The 18,219-nt window shown below is 41.5% G+C and overlaps 1 protein-coding gene across 3 annotated transcripts in view; it reads right to left on the minus strand.

The window, feature by feature from the left end:
* The window catches only part of LOC133635361 (carboxyl-terminal PDZ ligand of neuronal nitric oxide synthase protein-like), a 264,836-nt gene extending 251,906 nt beyond the window's left edge, over window positions 1-12,930 (minus strand). For 2 of the 3 annotated variants that reach the window (XM_062028500.1, XM_062028499.1), the window contains exons 1-2: window positions 12,431-12,930; window positions 10,369-10,440 (exon numbers count right to left, since the gene is read on the minus strand). In XM_062028500.1, the coding sequence (XP_061884484.1) occupies window positions 10,369-10,440; window positions 12,431-12,535 (177 nt within the window). In that variant the 5' untranslated portion in view covers window positions 12,536-12,930. The remainder of the gene's footprint in view (window positions 1-10,368; window positions 10,441-12,430) is intronic. The other variant, XM_062028502.1, reaches the window with a different exon arrangement.
* Between the last annotated feature and the right edge of the window lie 5,289 nt (window positions 12,931-18,219).

The following is an 18,219-nucleotide window of genomic DNA, read 5'->3' on the forward strand; positions in this document are numbered from 1 at the left end:
AGGCATCAGACGCACCATCAATATCTCAAGTAAAAAAGTTGGATCACCACCCCATTTAGGCAAAAGTAACACAGCAATGATGGCAAGCTTTAATGCCATAGACTCTAAAACTCTAGTGGAAACGGTGACAGCTCTAAAGTCATCCACCTGCTGCCTTGATGTTTTACCTACCAACTTCTTTAAGAATGTTTTTGACTGCCTATCAACAGACATCTTGCAAATAGTTAATAATTCTATTAAATCGGGCAATTTCCCGAAGGCTTTCAAAACTGCAGTCATTAAACCTCTTCTAAAAAAGCAGAGCCTAGATGCCTCTGTTATCAACAACTACAGACCAATTTCAAATCTACCATTCATAAGTAAAATAATTGAGAAAGTTGTCCTCCAACAACTAAATCACTTCTTGGCTTCTACTGGCTGCCACAACAACTTCCAGTCAGGATTTCGACCTCTTCATAGTACAGAGACGGCCCTTCTTAAAGTTATAAATGACATCCGTCTAAACACAGACTCTGGCAAAACTTCAGTATTAATGCTTTTGGACCTCAGTGCTGCATTTGACACTGTCGACCACTCAATACTTTTGGACAGGTTGGAAAACTGGGTGGGGATCTCAGGCACAGTTTTAAGCTGGTTCAAGTCATATCTACAAGATAGGAACTATTTTGTTTCCATTGGTGACTTTGTATCAGAACCAACCAACGTAACGTGTGGAGTCCCCCAAGGTTCAATCTTGGGGCCGACTTTATTTAACATCTATATGCTCCCACTAGGACAAATCATGCAAAATAATAACATTGACCATCATTGCTATGCCGATGACACCCAAATCTATGTAGCGCTATCACCAAATGACTATCGCCCCATAGATCTTCTGTGCCAGTGCATTGAGCAAGTCAAACACTGGATGTGCCAAAATTTCCTACAACTAAATGAAGATAAAACTGAGATAATTGTTTTTGGTGCTAAAAAAGAAAGGTTTAAAGTCATCCAACACCTTCAATCACTGTCCCTGAAAACCTCAAATAAAGCCAGAAATCTTGGGGTTATTTTAGATTCTGATTTACATTTCGACAGTCACATCAAATCAGTAACAAAATCGGCCTACTATCACCTCAAAAATGTAAAAAGACTTAGAGGGCTCATGTCAGCTCAAGACTTAGAAAAACTTGTACATGCCTTTATTACCAGTAGGCTAGACTATTGTAATGGTCTCCTTGCAGGTCTTCCCAAAAAAACTGTCAGGCAGCTACAGCTTGTTCAGAACGCTGCTGCTAGAGTTCTAACAAAGACCAAAAAATGTGAGCACATTACACCAATTCTTAAATCCTTACATTGGCTCCCTGTACATCAGAGAATAGATTTCAAAATCCTCCTGCTCACATATAAATCACTACATGGTCTAGGGCCCAAGTATATCACTGATATGCTCCCACTATATACGCCCTCTAGATCACTAAGATCTTCTGAGACCAATCTGTTAGCGGTTCCAAGAGTAAACTCAAATCAAGGGAGATCATCATTCAGTCACTATGCAACACATAGCTGGAATAAACTTCCTGAAGATGTCAGACTCTCCCCAACTCTCACTACTTTTAAAACTAGACTGAAGACTTTTATGTTCACCTTGGCTTTCAGCTAAATCTTTTAATCTTTTGACTTTTAACGTCTGCACTGTTTTTATTTTTATTTTTATTTTTATTGTCTGCATTTTAATTTTGCTTTTATTTTCTTTCATTTCACTTTGTTGTCTGTGAAGCACTTTGAGTCTGCCTTGTGTATGAAAAGCGCTATACAAATAAAGTTGCCTTGCCTTGCCTTGCCTTAACACAAATGGTTAATATTGTTAACAAGTTAAAGGTGTTTAAAGATAATACAAGCATGTTTAACACATATAGTTAATATTGTTAACAAGTTAAAGGTGTTTAATGATAATACATGCATGTTTAACATTCCCTTCTTTCATGAAGACAAGAATATAAGTTGGTGTATTACCTGATTCTAATGACTTGCAATGATTGGAATCAGACAGTGGTGCTGATAACGTCTGCATTTTCAAATGGAGGAGAAAAAAGTCCTCCTTTCTGTCTAATACCAAATGAAAGTAGTTGGTTTTTGGCATCTTATTTGTCCAGCTTCCGTACTCCTTTGTATACACTTTACAAGAAATACATTGGCGGCAAACTTCGTAGCTTGCTAGCGTGTGCACGCCAGCTTTCTGAGACTCTTAGCGCAGGCAGGATGAAGCAGAGCTTTTATTGTGAAGGCAGGAACTGTGCAGTCGGTCTTTGGAGTTTTGACGACAGGTACGGCGCCAGAGTCTGTTCAAATAAAAAGTGTTTCTCGCCTTCCTGTCGGTATTTTTTTCTTAATAATGAGCTGGCAGCAGCCAGCGTCATCTCAGAACACCCTCGGGTGCCGTGAATGTCAATCAAGTGACGAAAGTGACGTCATAGTGAAGATTTATGATCGCTCATTTTTAGGACTATTTTTTTTATGCCTGGCTGGCGAACGACTGACACACCCTCCGCGACCGACTGGTAGATCGCGATCGACGTAATGATCTGGCCTGCGATAAATATAGCGACAAAGTTGCTAAAGTGCACCACAGATCATTTTTACTAGGTCTTACTCTCTGGCATACCAGGAATATATGAAGTGCGTTATGATGCTGAGTAACACCACACTTAGGCCTGACAAATAAGTCAATATTTTATCAATGAGTTCAAGTTTTTTGTTGCAGACAATTAAAAAAATTTAAGCATTTATGTTTTTCTCCTCTTGCATACTTTTTGCCCCGAGGACCTTTTGTAACTTCTGCCCTTGCCCTTATTTCCTTAGCAGAGATTCATACACCAAGCAAAACATGCCTAATACTAACGCAAATAAGAGTAAGAAGTTTGTTCCCAAGAAAAAAAGTGTTGTCAGTGGTTTAGATTTGAGGCAACATGCGTGGAACAAATGACTGTGCGCTGCAAAGTTTGTTTAAAAAAGTAAGTAACTTATTTCAGCATCTGAAACAGAAGCATACAGCCAAGTGGGGGAAGTGCAATTCTTTGAGACAAACAAGACCCTAACAACATACAAACTCCGCTAAAAAGCAGCTTACTGAGGTGGAATCATTTGCACAAGGTACCATGTATAATTTAAAAAAAAAGAGCACAATGCACGGAGCAGTCACTCTGCACATCACCGAGATGTGGTGCACATACAAAGGAAAAGCCTCGATTTATCCACTTACTTAAACTATAGAGTCCTCTCAATGTTTTACTTGATCATTTATTTGCATACAAAATTTTTTGTTTACAGAAGTATTTTATTCAAGACAGAAGTTTTAAGTTTGTATTTATTGATCTGAGTGATTATTAATTGTTATTATTTAATGATTATTGGAATATTTATTGATTTAATTGAGTTTATTTATTTGCATGCAATGTGCAATGCTAAGTTTTTTGTTTACAGAAGTATTTTATTCAAGACAGAAGTTTTTAGAAGTTTTAAGATGTTGGATAGTTTTATTTATTTGCATGCAATGCGCAATACTACAGAAGTTTTTCATTAAATACATATATATTGCTTCCCAAAGGAAGTTCTTAATGTAGTTATTTGAAAATTATTCCATCCAAAGTGCAATTTATAGCTGGTCTGAAAAGAACAACATTATACAAGTTGAATTATGCTCACCGTAAGATGCAGTGTATGCATGTGTCATTTCAAACTACCGGTACTACTTTTTGACCTAATAAAAGTAAAACTTGTTTTGAATCATTTCTGTCATTTTGTTTTTTTTTATTTCTTTAAAAAGTAGGGGGAAAAATTTGGAAAAGATCTTAATTCAAATGTTTTACAAAAAAAAGAGATTACATTTTTAGACCATATTGCCCGGGCTAACAACACCTACAAATGTGCTACACTGCCACAGTTCCTTTATAATTTCTTTATGAGCGAGGGCGAAACAGAAGCGCAAAATCTGCCAACTTCCACGAATAAATAAATATATGGAAAACACTATCTATTTTTTTTAAAACCGCAGACGCTCTTCTTCAGCACTGACACAGTGCCCTCACCGCGAAAATTGACGTGGCTCCTGAGGTAAAAGTGTTCAATCAATCAGTCAATCAATGTTTACTTATATAGCCCTAAATCACGAGTGTCTCAAAGGGCTGCACAAGCCACAACAACATCATTGGCTCAGATTCCACATCAGGGCAAGAAAAACTCAACCCAATGGGATGACAATGAGAAACCTTGGAGGGGACCGCAGATGTGGGGAACCCCCCACCGTGCAATGGACGTCGAGTGGATCTAGCCTAATATTGTGAGAGTCCAGTTCATAGTGGATCTAACATAATAGTGTTATGGAGTATTTACTATAGAACGGACAACAGTGAAAAAAGCAGGTGTCAAATTATTTTTTTATCAAATATCAGCTTGGTATTTAAATTGTCTTTAAGTTATATTGTTGTTATTATTACTATTACTATTAATTAACTTTTAACAACCCTAGCTCAGACTGAGGGCCAATGGTGGCACTTTATAAAACCCTTTATTTGGGTTGAGGATCGGCCTTCCCGGACAAGCTTGTCTGATATTTTTAGCGTCAGGCTTTTCCGCCCCATATCTTTGAAGAAATATAAAGTCACCTAACCTACTGCGTCCAACCTTGGCAGCAGTGGTGCCTTGCAAAATGCTTTGCTTAAGCAGTTTACAATCTTGCAAAGACAGAAAGCCTATTTACTTTTGCCATCAAGTCATGATTGTGTGAACGTGAAAACATGAAACTCCAGAATCTTTGAGTTCAAATTCCATTGCCAACAAATTGAAGACTCTCTATTTTGTCTATTTTCTCATTTGTGCATTGTAGAGCTGCACGGTTAATCATCATTGGGGCGCGATAAAAGAAACGCAAGAGACTTTTTTTTTCTCCACCGTCATCATATTGACAGACATGTTCGCCAATCAGAATTGTTGAGCCTCATGTTCAAATAGGGAGAAAGACACGTCACGCTATGCATCGCTCTCAACACCTGTGTGGAATTAACTGAACACAGTGAGCCCTCTTTTCAGTCATTCACAATCTCGGAGTGATGTGTCAGCTTTACACAGAAAGCACATGCAGAGAGCCCCCCGACTCACGACTCGCCAGTGAGAAGTTCCGCAAAGTAACAAAAATTAGAAAGAAAAAAATTATGAATACAAAGCCAAATGTGGGAATATTTCAGCTTCAAATTGGATTAGCAACTGCACTGCAACCACATAATTTCCCCATTATGGGATAAATAAAGTCTATCCTATCCTAATTTAGGCTTGTCAGCACGAACAAGCGAGAATGCCGTGATCACGTGATGGCAAAAAACAGAAAGACCACGTCAGACCTCGTTTTTCCAACTCGGAAAAGATGTGCAATATTTATTGAAGTAAAAAATGTGCTTACAGATATGAGAGTCCATTTAATTTGTTTGTTTGTTTATTTATTTAGGGCAAAGTTATTTACCTTCCAATTACAGTACATTGGTAAACAATTTTACAGTTATGAGAAATAAAAGTTGATATCCTTTTTATTTGTAACTTGCATTATCATTGTATATTATGACTACATTACATTATAATCACTGTATAGTTTTTATCCATTAGTTCTTCAGTTCAAGAGCATGATGTAAATAAAAGTTCTAAGCAAAAGCCCCCCTAAAATATTCTAGGCCCTCCTAAATAATTTGGTGTGATTTTTTTTTTTTTACAATAAATTACAGACACATTTAATATAAATAAGTCATTGTGGAGAGGGGCGTGGCCTGCGGGCCTGCAGCAAAGCAGGGTGTGTCAGGACCGGCCTCGAAATCAGCGACAGGTGCGTACATGGCCCACCTGGGCCTTGTTATTTAATCACCTGTCGCTCTGTTAAAAGCAGCAGCCAGGAGGAGAAACGGGGTTGGAGCGAGTGAGAGCGAGTCTGCCAGAGAGACAAAGGACATTTGCTGATAAGCATCCTGCAGACATTTCCACAATAAAAGTGTATTGTAAACCATGAAACGGGCTCGCATGGCAATGCTTGGTGGTCTGGAGGACCCACGGGAAGGCAACCGCCACAGTCATTATTCACTATGATTATACATCATTTGAAGACCCTTTGTCAGCGCTTATTATCCAATCCAATCCAATCCGTTCCACCAGTAACGCCCCTATTACTATAATGAAAATCCAGTCCACGTTTTCACTGTTACCTTAGCAAGGTCGGGCCAGACCGCAGCAGCATTAAGACTAAGTTTAGTGTGTTCACAACCCTGCAGGGTTGGATGTCCAATTTTTGGGGGGAAAATGTGATCTTTTTATGTAGTCGATTACATTACAAAAAAAAATTGTGTCCAGACTCAAATTAGAATGCAAACTGACCCGAATACAGACATGGCGTCATGACGTCGTTAGTCCTGCAGTGTTTACGGACGTAAACTTGGAAGTAAACATGCTTCAATTCTAGTCGTGTCAGTACTGCCGCATTTGTGACAATTTCAAGGATTCTGTGCAATCAAAGTCAACATTGTTTGAACCGCGGAGAAGACTAGAAAGAAGATGTCTCGTGCGGTTTTGGGAACATTTGCCTTGATGTCTGCTCTTTGGTGACCAGTGGTGGAACATTGATTGACGTGAGTTCCTAAAACATTATTTTCGACTGTTTCTGCTAATTTGTCAACTATTTATTTTGTTTCCATCTATCTCGGTGAATAATGATGACGCTATTATTCGCCATTATGTGACCGGAACGCGGGAGAGTTCCCAGTGAAGTCGCATCATAACACTATCTGACTGATTTGTAATATAATACACCGATTTGTCTCCTCCAGGCTAGACTACTGCAACACACTTCTTGTCGGGATCCCCAGCAAGAACATCCAGAATCTGCAATACATACAGAATAGTGCTGCTAGGATCCTGATGAGAGTGCGGAAATACGACCATATCACACCAATTCTCAAATCCCTTCACTGGCTTCCTGTTCCACTCGATTACCCCATTAATTTGAGCGAGGATGAAAGATTCGTAGATGAGGAACGTTACAGTGAAGGAGTTGAGAGGCAGTGATGGACGTATCTTTTTTCGCTCTGACCGTAACTTAGGTACAAGCTGGCTCATTGGATTCCACACTCTCTCCTTTTTCTATTGTAGATCACAGATTTGTATTTTAAACCACCTCAGATGCTATATCCTCTTGAAAATGAGAGTCGAGCACGCGAAATGGACATTTAAAGTGACTTTTATCTCCAAGACAATACATCGGTGACACACTTAGCTACTGAGCTAACGTGCTAGCATCGTTCTCAAATAAAGATAGAAACTAAATAAATAAACCCCTGACTGGAAGGATAGACAGAAGAGCAAAAATACTATTAAACCATGTACATGTAACTACACGGTTAAAAATTCTCAGCCTGGTAAGGCTTAACAAAGCTGTTGCTAACGACACTAAGGCTAATTTAGCAACTTAGCAACCGGAACTCACAGAACTATGTACTCTCTCCTTTTTCTATTGTGTATCACGGATTTGTATTTCAAACCACCTCGGATACTATATCCTCTTGAAAATGAGAGTCGAGCACGCGAAATGGACATTTAAAGTGACTTTTATCTCCAAGACAATACATCGGTGACACACTTAGCTACTGAGCTAACGTGCTAGCATCGTTCTCAAATGAACATAGAAACAAAATAAATAAACCCCTGACTGGAAGGATAGACAGAAGAGCAAAAATACTATTAAACCATGTACATGTAACTACACGGTTAAAAATTCTTAGCCTGGTAAGGCTTAACAAAGCTGTTGCTAACGACGCTAAGGCTAATTTAGCAACTTAGCAGCCGGAACTCACAGAACTATGATAAAACATTAGCGCTCCACATACGCCAGCCAGCCCTCATCTTCCCATCAACAGACGTGCTCACCTGCGTTCCAGCGATCAACGGCGCAACGAAGGACTTCATCCGTGGGTTTGGCGGCAAGCATCAGCTAGGCGTCTTTTATCAGGGTAAGTAGTCCTTGTTGTGTTGCTGTAAGTATTGTACTTAGCCGCTAAGACACCGATCGATCCCACCTACAAAGTTCTTCTTTGCAGCCTCCATTGTTCATTAAACAAATTGCAAAAGATTCACCAACACAGATGTCCAGAATACTGTGGAATTTTGTCGAAGAAAACAGAGCTTTGTGTATTGTGTCCAATAGGGCCCAAACACTTCCGTGCATTTTATGACATCACGCGCTTAAATCATATCCAAAGGAGATTTTCAACCGGAAGTGTGGCGGGAATTTTAAAATTGCACTTTATAAGTTAACCCGGCCGTATTGGCATGTGTTGCAATGTTAAGATTTCATCATTGATATACAAACTATCAGACTGCGTGGTCGGTAGTAGTGGGTTTCAGTAGGCCTTTAAGCATTTGAAACAATGTCAATAAACTTTCTATTCTATTCTAACCTATGATTATGGCAGGCTATATGTAACATGTAAAACATTTATTTGAGTGCAATAAAAAAAGCAGAGTGTTTTAATGCCTTTCAAGTTCTATTTTAATCTTCTGAAATCGTTCTTTTAGTGCAATAGGAAACACATGTTTAATGTACCATAACATTTTCTGACATTTTTTGTGGTCTCCTTTATTTTGAAAAGTATCGATATATATTTTGGTACCAGTACCAAAATATTGGTATCGGGACAACCCTAGTCTGTCTGCACAAAACCAAATGTATTTTTTAAATCAGTTATTGCATATTGTTCTTAAGTGTGGCACAATAAGACAAGAATATGTTGATTGACAGTCTCAAAGTAACATGTCTTCCTTCATTGGTTATTTTCACAGTTTTATGCATTTTTTGTAGAAAATATAAAAATCGCAAATGGAATCTCAATTATGGAGAGAATTTTTTTTCCCTCAAAATCGTCTAGCCCTAGTGGGGTCAGCAACCTTGTTGTGGTCTTTGACACAAATGTATCATTCAAAGCGCATGTTAAAAAAAAATCACAAATATCGTAAAATACAATTCCTCACTTCAAAGACGGCTATAGTCTGCATGCACGCCATGATATTCTCACATATAAATTATTGTTTCACAACTTGGACATGCACACAACAGAAACTGTACTAAAACCCATCAAGTCTCTCTTCAAAAGGGCAGTTAAAATGCACTTCCACAATTGTATTATTCTAAAAAAAATTTAACATTCTCGATCTGGATAGCTACCAGATCTTTATGGATGCTTGTCTCATCTACAAAGTTTTAAATGCGTTTGCACCCCTACCGTTTGATGAATTAATTCAGAGGAGAAACAGTGAAGGATGGGGAACTAGGGCCTTGTCCAGAGGTGATTGCAATACACCAAGACGTAGAACAAAATTCGGTCAAATGGTCACCTCTGTAAGAGGAACGCAATCCTGGAAAAAGTTGCCCACACACATCCTGAAAATTAGCATTTATGCTAAGTCCGGCACATTTACACTGTTTATTCTGGAAGCTGGAGCCTGCAGTGCCTCAGGCTGGAAGTCTCTGCAGAGAGTGGTGAGGACGGCGGAAAAGATCATCAGGACTTCCTCCTATCCAGGAAATGGCAAAAAGCCGCTGCCTGACCAGGGCTCAGAAAATCTGCAGAGACTCCTCCCACCCCCACCAAGGACTGTTTTCACTGCTGGACTCTAGAAAGAGGTTCCGCAGCCTCCATAGCAGAACCTCCAGGTTCTGTAACAGCTTCTTCCCTCAGGCCATAAGACTCTTGAACGCATCATAATAATCCCCTCAATTCCCCCCAAAAACGGATTAACTCGCTGGAATATAAAGACAATATAACATATATCCATAAACGTGGATGCATATGCAAAAGTGCTATATATTTATCTGTACAGTAATCTATTTATTTATATCTGCACCTTATTGCTCTTTTATCCTGTGCTACAACAAGCTAATGCAACAAAATTTTGTTCTTATCTGTACTGTAAAGTTCAAATTTGAAAGACAATAAAAGGAAGTCTAAGTCTAATTTACAAGCTACCACATTGGCCTGTATTACAAATAATACCTTGACAATGAAAATTTGAATGACAATAAAAGGAAGTCTAAGTCTCTAAGTCTAAGTCTCTAAGTCTAAGTCTCTAAGTTTAAGTCTCTAAGTCTTTTCAAGTTTTGATTAATGCGCACTGTCCCAATTAAATAAATGAAATACAACAACAACAGTCCTGCATAAAAACACAAAAAATACCCGAATGAGTCACACTAATGGAAGACAAAGAAACCTACCTTGTATGTGATGTAATTGACCTCACATTTGTGTTTACAAAGCAAGCAAGAGTTACAAAAGAATCAGAAAAGGATTTGTGTGGTCAACTCACCCTAATTCTTCTCATAGCAGCCACAATCTCCACTCGGCTGCTCGGTCGTGTCACGTCAAGGCTGCCTATGTACTGTTGTCAAAGAAGTAAAAGAGAATAAATACCTCGATCGGTGTGATGGCAATTCACTTATCTTGTTCGCTTAGCTTGCAAACGTCATAACAACCATGCGTCACTTTCACTATTATAACTATAGCTAATAATTAGAAACCATCAACAATTGGTTCAAGAATTGTATTATTTTAGTGAGTCAGCTTTTCAATAAGGAAGGTAAACTTTTTAATTACCAATAATTTCTTAACCATTTTAAGATCCCTGTGACTCCCAAACAATTTGCTATTTGATGCCAGACCATCAGGTGTTGTTATCTTGTACAGGGCTTACTCATCTCCTCTTTCTGCTGTAACAATTGTGAATGATCCACTTGACACTCCTGGAGGAAAACCTTGTTTTGATCAGAAAAAAAATAACTGAAAAATCTGCAGCTTATTCCAAAATGATTGTGTGTCTGTCTCCTATGTAATTGCGCTCTGGAATAATGTTGTGAATGACATCTGCTGGGTCAAAACATGGTCTCTTCCTAACAGGTATTTACTTACGAACAAAGTCAAAGAGATTTATTTCAAAATCATTCATGGTTATTACCCTGTAAAGACTGTGACGGTTAGATGCAAGAAGGACATTGATGTTACCTGCACCTTATGTATCATGCCTCCAGAGACTGTTTACCACCTGTTTTTGGACTTGTGGAAGCACGCCATCACTATGACAGGGCATATGTCGGACAATATGCATGACAAATTTCTGCTTTGTTTTAAAGTTGTGCTATTTGGATTTACACTGTATGAAAAACAATTTGAAAATCTATTATTACATTTGACATGCTGTTGTACTCTGTCTCAAAGTGTTAACATGTGCTCAATGATTCCTTACCATTATTGCTATGTTGTCTTTTACCATTATTGCTATGTTGTCTATTACCATTATTGCTATGTTGTATTTTACCATTATTGCTATGTTGTCTATTACCATTGTTGGTCTATTCATTATTCCTACATTGTTGATACAAATTATTATTACAATGTAATAATTATTGTTACATGTGGTAATGCCACTATGATACAACATTTGTATTATAATCCTTGAACAAAGTAACAGTGAAACTCATGTGAATAATCACTGAATGGAGAACTGGGGGTGGGATTAAATAAATTATCTTCTTCCCACTCCCTTTCAGGCAAAACTGGACAATCATGCATTACATACTATCCATCCATCCATTTTCTACCGCTTGTCCCTTTTGGGGTTGCGGGGGGGTCGCTGGAACCTATCTCAGCTGCATTCGGGCGGAAGGCGGGGTACACCCTGGACAAGTCGCCATCTCATCGCAGGGCCGCATTACATACTATACATTACATTTTGCACTATATTAATTTTTATTATTATGTGTTGTCAACTTTGTACTTTTTTTTTTTTTTTGTCATTGCCTGAAATAAATAATTAAATGAAAAATAATTGAAAAAGGAATTTTACCTTTGCAACCTCATTATACTATTGGCTAAGTCTTATATTCATAAATGTAAGTTTCTCATTACCCAACCTGTTTTTTGTGCATTTTAAAAATAATTATAACTCTACTTTAAAACACTCTCTACCTCTAACAACCAAAAAACTGTGAAAACTGTGATGCTGTGTACCAAATTTGGATTATTTATGGAACTTGTGTGAGCCTATGGCTTTATATTTTGTTACATATATATATATTGCATACTACTTTAGTTACTTTATTGAGTTTACAACCCCCTGGCGCTGTTTTGTACTGTTTCTGTACTTGTTTTGATTATTATTATTTATTGATTGTATGTTAATGTTGCATATTATAAATGAAGGTTTATCAAATTTAAAAATAATAATAATAATAATAATAATTAGAAACCATTTGTAAACATCAGCATGGCGGTACAATATGTTCGCTGTCTTTGCACGGTTTTTAAACACTTTCTTACAGATTTGTGCTCGATGCAGTCGTTTCGCTGACTCTATGACATGTTAGTTTCTCTACCTTTGCCTCGAAGTTGATTCCATGTTGGAAGGCGTCCTCGTTGTGCAGCGGGATCCTCAGATCATGTCCATCATCCACAAGGTTGTATTTGCTTTTCCCAGGCATTTCCAAAAGTGGTAGATGGGTAAAGAACACCAAGGTAAGAAGAAGAATAGTGTCGACACAAAAGCAGGAAAAATTAAAAAAAAGAAAAAAGAAACGTCAAAATATGGTCAGTGCAGGTTCCTCGTCGAATTCGTCTTCCCCAGCATTGCACGCCACTTTGCGGGCAACTTCGCTCACTGGCAGCCGCTCTTCGAAATTCACGTAAAACCGTTCAAAAACACACCGACTCCGATTAGGGAAGCGCCGAGCGGTGACGGAATTCTACTGGCGGAGTTTCACTTTTCCGAGCGTCTTGAGTGTGGAAGTTAGCCGAGCCCTGCCTGCGTCCCGCATAACTGGACTCTTCCCCGGCATGCAGGAGGGAGGGAGGGAGTGACTGGGGACGTCCGGTCCTTCCAGCGGGTTCAATTCGACCACAACACACCGTGACTGTCTGGGGGAGGAGCCACACACTGTGGTCCCGCCCCCTTTCCACTGCGCTCACGTGAGAAGAACCGGAAATGTATCATCAGTAAAAGGAGTGGCGAGAGCGGCTACTGCAGCTCTTGGGTAAACTTTGACTCTTTATTGACAAAGGTAATACATTAATAAACACTGTCAAGGTATTATTTGTAATTCAGGCCAATGTGGAAGCTTGTAAATTAGGCTTAGACTTCCTTTTATTGTCATTCAAATTTGACCTTTACACTACAGATAAGAATGAAATTCCGTTGCATTAGCTCGTTGTAGTGCAGGATAAAAGAGCAATTGTAGTGCAGGATAAAAGAGTAATAAGGTGCAGATATACCGTATTTTCTGCACTATAAGGCGCACCGGATTATAAGGCCATACTTGCCAACCTTGAGACGTCCGATTCCCGGAGGTGGGGCGGGTTGGGGGCGTGGTTAAGAGGGGAGGAGTATATTTACAGCTAGAATTCACCAACTCGAGTATTTCATATATATTTCATAAATATATATATATATATATATATATATATATATATATATATATATATATATATATATATATATATATATATATATATATATATATATATATACTGTATATATATATATATATATATATATATATATATATATATATATATATATATATATATATATATATATATATATATATGTATGAAATACTTGACTTTCAGTGAATTCTAGCTATATATATATATATATATATATATATATATATATATATATATATATATATATATATATATATATATATATATATATATATTTATTTTATTATACATATAAATAAAATAAATACTTGAATTTCAGTGTTCCGGAGGCTATCCAGTAGATGGCAGTATTGTCCTGTTTAAGAGTGTCACAACATTGCTGTTTGCGGCAGACGAACTGCTTTATGGTAGACGAAAACGTGACTGCTGTTGTTGTGTGTTGTTACCGCGCGGGGGGGGCAGCGGGGTTTGGAGGTAGCGGGGGTGTACACTACCGTTCAAAAGTTTGGGGTCACATTGAAATGTCCTTATTTTTGAAGGAAAAGCACTGTACTTTTCAATGAAGATAACTTTAAACTAGTCTTAACTTTAAAGAAATACACTCTATACATTGCTAATGTGGTAAATGACTATTCTAGCTGCAAATGTCTGTTTTTTGGTGCAATATCTACATAGGTGTATAGAGGCCCATTTCCAGCAACTATCACTCCAGTGTTCTAATGGTACAATGTGTTTGCTCATTGGCTCAGAAGGCTAATTGATGATTAGAAAACCCTTGTGCAATCATTTTGACACATCTGAAAACAGTTTAGCTCGTTACAGAAACTACAAAACTGACCTTCCTTTGAGCAGATTGAGTTTCTGGAGCATCACATTTGTGGGGTCAATTTAACGCTCAAAATGGCCAGAAAAAGAGAACTTTCATCTGAAACTCGACAGTCTATTCTTGTTCTTAGGAATGAAGGCTATTCCACAAAATTGTTTGGGTAACCCCAAACTTTTGAACGGTAGTGTATATTGTAGCATCCCGGAAGAGTTAGTGCTGCAAAGGGTTCTGGGTATTTGTTCTGTTGTGTTTATGTTGTGTTACTGTGCGGATGTTCTCCCAAAATGTGTTTGTCATTCTTGTTTGGTGTGGATTCACAGTGTGGCGTATATTTCTAACAATGTTAAAGTTGCTTATACGGTCACTCTCAGTGTAAACTGTATCGCTGTTGATGAAGTATGCTTTGCATTTACGTGTGTGTGCGTACAGGAGCCGCTCATATTTTGTGACTGGGCGGGCACGTTGTTAGAAGGGATGAAAAGCGGACGTGACGTCAGCTCGTAGAGGACGTTAAAAGCAGTGCCTGTAAGGCACGCCCCCAAGACTGTGGAATACGAGATATAATGACTGATAAACACCTTTGTTCGAAAATGAGGGATGCCTCAGCTCAAAGCCTGAGCCCTGACATTAATGAACTAGCATCCAAGAAAAGATGCCAGGTATCTGGCTTGGGCACATCAGATTAGATCAGTGTGTTGCAAACAGAGCAGTTTAAAGTCCTGAATGGTTGGTTTATTCATTGTTATTTTATTTTCACATTTATTAGCCTCTCCTCTCTGAGCTGCCACCTTATCGTGGTAGAGGAGTTTGCGTGTCCCAATGATCCTAGGAGCCATGTTGTCCGGGGGATTTATGCCCCCTGGTAGGGTCTCCCACGACAAACTGGTCCTAGGTGAGGGATCAGACAAAGAGCAGCTCGAAGACCTCCATGAAAAATAAAAACAAAGGACCCAGATTTCCCTCGCCCGGACGCGGGTCACCGGGGCCCCCCTCTGGAGCCAGGCCCAGAGGTGGGGCACGATGGCGAGCGCCTGGTGGCCGGGCCTGTCCCCATGGGGCCAGGCCGGGCTCAGCCCGAAGACGCAACGTGGGTCCCCCCTCCAATGGGCTCACCACCCATAGCAGGGGTCATAGAGGTCGGGTGCGATGTGAGCTGGGCGGAAGCCAAAGGCAGGGCACTTGGCGGTCCGATCCTCGGCTACAGAAGCTAGCTCTTGGGACGTGGAACGTCACCTCGCTGGGGGGAAGGAGCCTGAGCTAGTGCGTGAGGTGGGGAAGTTCCGGCTAGATATAGTCGGACTTACTTCGACGCACAGCAAGGGCTCTGGAACCAGTTCTCTCGGGAGGGGTTGGACTCTCTTCCACTCTGGCGTTGCCGGCTTTGAGAGGCGACGGGCTGGGGTGGCAATTCTTGTTTCCCCCCGGCTCAGAGCCTGCATGTTGTAGTTCAACCCGGTGGACGAGAGGGTAACTTTCCTCCGCCTTCGGGTGGGGGAACGGGTCCTGACATTGGTTTGCGCTTACGCGCCAAACCGCAGCTCAGAGTACCCACCCTTTTTGGATTCACTCGAGGGAGTACTTGAGAGTGCTCCCCCGGGTGATTCCCTCGTTCTACTGGGGGACTTCAACGCTCATGTTGGCAGCGACAGTGAAACCTGGAGAGGCGTGATTGGGAAGAATGGTCGCCCGGATCTGAACCCGAGCGGTGTTTTGTTATTGGACTTTTGTGCCCGTCACAGATTGTCCATAACGAACACCGTGTTCAAACATAAGGGTGTCCATATGTGCACTTGGCACCAGGACACCCTAGGCCGCAGTTCCATGATCGACTTTGTAGTTGTGTCATCGGATTTGCAGCCTCATGTTTTGGACACTCGGGTGAAGAGAGGGGCGGAGCTTTCTACCGATCACCACCTGGTGGTGAGTTGGCTGCGATGGTGGGGGAGGATGCCGGACAGACCTGGCAGGCCCAAACGCATTGTGAGGGTTTGCTGGGAACATCTGGCAGAGTCTCCTGTCAGAGAGAGTTTCAATTCCCACCTCCGGAAGAACTTTGAACATGTCACGAGGGAGGTGCTGGACATTGAGTCCGAATGGACCATGTTCCGCGCATCTATTGTCGAGGCGGCTGATTGGAGCTGTGGCCGCAAGGTAGTTGGTGCCTGTCGTGGTGGTAATCCTAGAACCCGTTGGTGGACACCGGCGGTGAGGGATGCCGTCAAGCTGAAGAAGGAGTCCTATCGGGTTCTTTTGGCTCATAGGACTCCTGAGGCAGCGGACAGGTACCGACAGGCCAAGCGGTGTGCGGCTTCAGCGGTCGCGGAGGCAAAAAACTCGGACATGGGAGGAGTTCGGGGAAGCCATGGAAAACGACTTCCGGACGGCTTCGAAGCGATTCTGGACCGCCATCCGCCGCCTCAGGAAGGGGAAGCAGTGCACTATCAACACTGTGTATGGTGAGGATGGTGTTCTGCTGACCTCGACTGCGGGTGTTGTGGATTGGTGGAGGAAATACTTCGAAGACCTCCTCAATCCCACCAACACAGTGCCTGGGAAATCTGTGGTGGGCTCTCCTATTTCTGGGGCTGAGGTTGCTGAGGTAGTTAAAAAGCTCCTCGGTGGCAAAGCCCCGGGGGTGGATGAGATCCTTAAGGCTCTGGATGCTGTGGGGCTGTCTTGGTTGACAAGACTCTGCAGCATCGCGTGGACATCGGGGGCAGTACCTCTGGATTGGCAGACCGGGGTTGTGGTTCCTCTCTTTAAGAAGGGGAACCGGAGGGTGTGTTCCAACTATCGTGGGATCACACTCCTCAGCCTTCCCGGTAAGGTCTATTCAGGTGTGCTGGAGAGGAGGCTACGCCGGATAGTCGAACCTCGGATTCAGGAGGAACAGTGTGGTTTTCATCCTGGTCGTGGAACTGTGGACCAGCTCTATACTCTCGGCAGGGTCCTTGAGGGTGCATGGGAGTTTGCCCAACCAGTCTACATGTGCTTTGTGGACTTGGAGAGGGCATTCGACCGTGTCCCTCGGGAAGTCCTGTGGGGAGTGCTCAGAGAGTATGGGGTATCGGACTGTCTGATTGTGGCGGTCCGCTCCCTGTATGATCAGTGTCAGAGCTTGGTCCGCATTGCCGGCAGTAAGTCGGACACGTTTCCAGTGAGGGTTGGACTCCGCCAAGGCTGCCCTTTGTCACCGATTCTGTTCATAACTTTTATGGACAGAATTTATAGGCGCAGTCAGGGCGTTGAGGGGATCTGGTTTGGTGGCTGCAGGATTAGGTATCTGCTGTGTGCAGATGATGTGGTCCTGATGGCTTCATCTGGCCAGGATCTTCAGCTCTCACTGGATCGGTTCGCAGCTGAGTGTGAAGCTACTGGGATGAGAATCAGCACCTCCAAGTCCGAGTCCATGGTTCTCGCCCGGAAAAGGGTGGAGTGCCATCTCCGGGTTGCGGAGGAGACCCTGCCCCAAGTGGAGGAGTTCAAGTACCTCGAAGTCTTGTTCACGAGTGAGAGAAGAGTGGATTGTGAGATCGACAGGCGGATCGGTGCGGCATCTTCAGTAATGCGGACGCTGTATCGATCCGTTGTGGTGAAGAAGGAGCTGAGCCGGAAGGCAAAGCTCTCAATTTACCGGTCGATCTACGTTCCCATCCTAACCTATGGTCATGAGCTTTGGGTTATGACCGAAAGGACAAGATCACGGGTACAAGCGGCCGAAATGAGTTTCCTCTGCCGGGTGGCGGGGCTTTCCCTTAGAGATAGGGTGAGAAGCTCTTCCATCCGGGGGGAGTTCAAAGTAAACCCGCTGCTCCTCCACATCGAGAGGGGCCAGATGAGGTGGTTCGGGCATCTGGTCAGGATGCCACCCGAACGCCTCCTTAGGGAGGTGTTTAG

Source organism: Entelurus aequoreus, linkage group LG19 (genome assembly GCF_033978785.1).
Source record: "Entelurus aequoreus isolate RoL-2023_Sb linkage group LG19, RoL_Eaeq_v1.1, whole genome shotgun sequence".
NCBI lineage: Eukaryota > Metazoa > Chordata > Actinopteri > Syngnathiformes > Syngnathidae > Entelurus > Entelurus aequoreus.